The sequence below is a fragment of the Nanorana parkeri genome, unplaced genomic scaffold (genome assembly GCF_000935625.1).
Source record: "Nanorana parkeri isolate BGI_ZX_2015 unplaced genomic scaffold, ASM93562v1 scaffold1377, whole genome shotgun sequence".
In the NCBI taxonomy this organism is placed as follows: domain Eukaryota; kingdom Metazoa; phylum Chordata; class Amphibia; order Anura; family Dicroglossidae; genus Nanorana; species Nanorana parkeri.
Genome location: NW_017307645.1, coordinates 51,576 through 55,192, shown reverse-complemented (window position 1 = coordinate 55,192; position 3,617 = coordinate 51,576). Strand labels below are relative to the sequence as shown.

Genomic DNA, 3,617 nt, shown 5'->3' with positions numbered 1-3,617 from the left:
CCTTGGCATTCCACTTGTACTGAAACTATGAATCCCATCATGCCTTTGACTCTGGGAGTCATTCCTGTGGCTGGCAAAGTCTTGCTATGCATCACTGGACTTGTAGTTCTACAACAGGTGGATTGCCAAGGTTGCCCACCAATGCACTAGAATATGAAAACCCTTACCCCTCATTCACACGAGTAACAGCCGGGCAGTACAGATCCGTGCTGCGTGTATGGCCGTATCAGGCCGCTCCCGGGAGGGACAGGTGCTGCGTGTGATTTGTACGCAGCCGCCTGTTATTCTCTATGGGAGTACGCGGCTGTATGCTGTGCTACACTCACCCGAACTGCCCATCCGTGCGGGTGTCCCTGCTTGGATCCATCCTGTCTGTGTAAGAGTATGGACACCCGCGGATGTGCAGTTCGGGTGAGCTTACGGCCGTGTACTCCCATAGAGAAGAACAGACTGCTGTGTACAAATCACACGCAGCACCTGTCCCTCCCGGGAGCGGCCTGATACGGCCGTGCACGCAGCCCGGATCTGTACCGCCCGGCTGTTACTCGTGTGAGGGCTTCGGGGGAACTTTACTAAAAGTGGAGCAGACAGAATCTGGAGCAGCTGTGTCTAGTAACCAATCAGCTTCTGTTTGTTCAGTTACGCTTTAAAAATCAAAGCTAGATTCTGATTGGTTGGCATGCACAGCTGCTTCAGATTCTGTGAGCACCAGTATTCGTAAATTCCCCTAATAGTATATATTTAAAGTTTATTTCCGGAACCCCCCTCCATGTTAGAATATGGGCACCCGGGTCTAAACGGACGGGCGTCCATTTACATCCGGTTAACTCCCGACTCCGGCCAGGTCCGGAGAAACAAACCGATCAGAGATCCGTTTCGCCGGACCTGATTGTGCCGGATCGGGGGTAACCGGATGTAAGCAGAATCTAGAAAAGGAATGACATCTGTGGGACCAGCCGGCGTGGGCACATCTGCATTGCTGGATTAGCAGTCCCCGGCACCCAGGTCACATTGGCGAGAGACCAGGACGGCAGACACGGGAGTATATATGTCTCCACAAGGAAAGGAAAGATAAAGGTAGGATGGAGTAAAGGAAGTTATTATTTGTCCCGAGGTGGTCTGTCATTGTATAGGAAATGTGCATAAACGAAAATGTGTTCTCGTCAAAAACACCCCATCGCTTCCCCTTCAAGCTGAACTCCAGTTAGTTCGTTTTTGATTTGCCCCATTACTTCCTGTCCCTATGTATGTGTCATTTTTGAGGGAGTCTTGAGTCTGAGGGAAGAGCCAATGTCACTTCGTGTCACTGTACTGGAACAAACTACATTTCCCATCATGCAATGTAAATTGTATCTGTCAAATCGGCTCTAATCTTGGATTGTGGGCGTGACAGACCAAAATTCTCCTTGCTTGTCCATCGTGGTGTTCTGTCATCGCGGGAAGTCTCCTGACTTGTCCATCGTGGTCTGTCATGGTGGGACGTCTCCTGGCCTGTCCATCGTGGTGTTCTGTCATGGCGGGAAGTCTCCTCCTGACTTGTCCATCGTGGTGTTCTGTCATGGTGGGAAGTCTTCTCCTGACTTGTCCATCGTGGTGTTCTGTCATGGCGGGAAGTCTCCTCCCGTCTTTTTCCTCGTGGGGTTTCTTCGTGGTCTCTTGTCCATCGTGGTGTTCTGTCATGGTGGGAAGTCTCCTTACTTGTCCATCGTGGTGTTCTGTCATGGCGGGAAGTCTCCTGACTTGTCCGTCGCGGTGTTCTGTCATAGCCGGAAGTCTCCTGACTTGTCCATCGTGGTGTTCTGTCATAGCCGGAAGTCTCCTGACTTGTCCATCGTGGTGTTCTGTCATAGCGGGAAGTCTCCTGACTTGTCCATCGTGGTGTTCTGTCATAGCGGGAAGTCTCCTGGCCTGTCCATCGTGGTGTTCTGTCATGGCGGGAAGTCTCCTCCTGACTTGTCCATCGTGGTGTTCTGTCATGGCGGGAAGTCTCCTCCTGACTTGTCCATCGTGGTGTTCTGTCATAGCGGGAAGTCTCCTGACTTGTCCATCGTGGTGTACTGTCATGGTGGGATGTCTCCTGACTTGTCCATAGTGGTGTTCTGTCATGGTGGGATGTCTCCTGACTTGTCCATAGTGGTGTTCTGTCATGGTGGGAAGTCTCCTGGCCTGTCAATCTAATTCAGCCGTGTTAGTTGTCAGGACAGATCGGGAATCTGAGATGTCCGCTCCTCCCTCTACAGAAGCAGTTTATGTAGTTGGGTTACTGCTGGTAAAATAAGAACTACAACATGGATGTTACACGATCAGTGACCCGGGGAAGGAGCCGGCACTGTGGCCACCGGTCTTAAAAACATGAAATAAGTAACCCTAAACCCTTGTTATGCGGGTTTCTGGCAGTGACTTTACTGCGGCTGCAGCTTTACGTGACAATTGAAGATGAAATGTTTTTTCTAATGCTGCCTTTTAGCTTTAAGTTATATGTTCGGAACTTTAAGTGGCTTTTTCTGAGCTGTAAAATTGATGTGTTTGCAGATGACGGGGAGGCTCTGCGTCTGGTGACGGAGCTGGAGCACAGTTTGTCTCTTCTGCCGGCGGTGGTGGGGAGTACCAATGTTCTTGCAGAGATTGCTCTGGCCCTTCAGCCCCTGCGGAGTGAGAACACCCAACTGCGGAGGTGAGTGTCAGCAGGAGGCCACAGGCGTCCTTTCCTGATCTGTTAGGTGTCCCAGGAGAGGATAACGGAGGGCAGCACGGGCAGGCATGTCATTCTATAAATGGATCCGGTGGTACACCCTCATATACACTGAGTGGTCAGATTATTATGACCCCCCATCAGTACTTGGTTGGGCCGCCTGGTGACTCCACGAGATGATGAAAGGCGATGCGAGGAATCTGACACGGCACTGTTGCCCTTCTGTTGTCTTGTACCAGTCTTGCCCCTCCCCCGTTCTGCCCTAACATTGACTAGTCGCTGGCGGCCACAATTCGCACGCTCAGACCCAGATTTTCGGCTGACAGTCCGGTCTTTAAACACTTTAACAATGAGCCGCTCCTGAACATGTAACGGATTCTGCTGTTGTGCTGATACTCGCTCCATGGCTCCGAGCGCCAACAATCATCCCGCGTTCCAAGGCTGTTACATTGCGTTGTTTCCCCGAATCTTCAGAAACAAATCACTTCTACTGTCGTGGTAACCAACCTGCTTCCCTATTTATAATGGTCTGGCCCTCTAGCAACTTCAGCGCCAAATTATAGCTCATTTGCCTACAAACGTCAGGTGGTCATAATAATCCGGCCAGTGGCTGTATATAATAATCCGGCCACTGGGTGTATATAATAATCCGGCCACTGGGTGTATATAATAATCCGGCCACTGGGTGTATATAATAATCCGGCCACTGGGTGTATATAATAATCCGGCCACTGGGTGTATATAATAATCCGGCCACTGGGTGTATATAATAATCCGGCCACTGGGTGTATATAATAATCCGGCCACTGGGTGTATATAATAATCCGGCCACTGGGTGTATATAATAATCCGGCCACTGGGTGTATATAATAATCCGGCCACTGGGTGTATATAATAATCCGGCCACTCGGTGTATATAATAATC

General features: G+C 50.3%; 1 protein-coding gene across 1 annotated transcript in view; it reads left to right on the top strand.

Annotated features, from left to right (window-relative positions):
- Window positions 1–3,617, top strand: part of CCDC14 (coiled-coil domain containing 14) — a 10,914-nt gene that overhangs the window by 4,497 nt on the left and 2,800 nt on the right. The window contains exon 9 of the mRNA XM_018569665.1: window positions 2,533–2,674. Within this exon, the coding sequence (XP_018425167.1) occupies window positions 2,533–2,674 (142 nt within the window). The remainder of the gene's footprint in view (window positions 1–2,532; window positions 2,675–3,617) is intronic.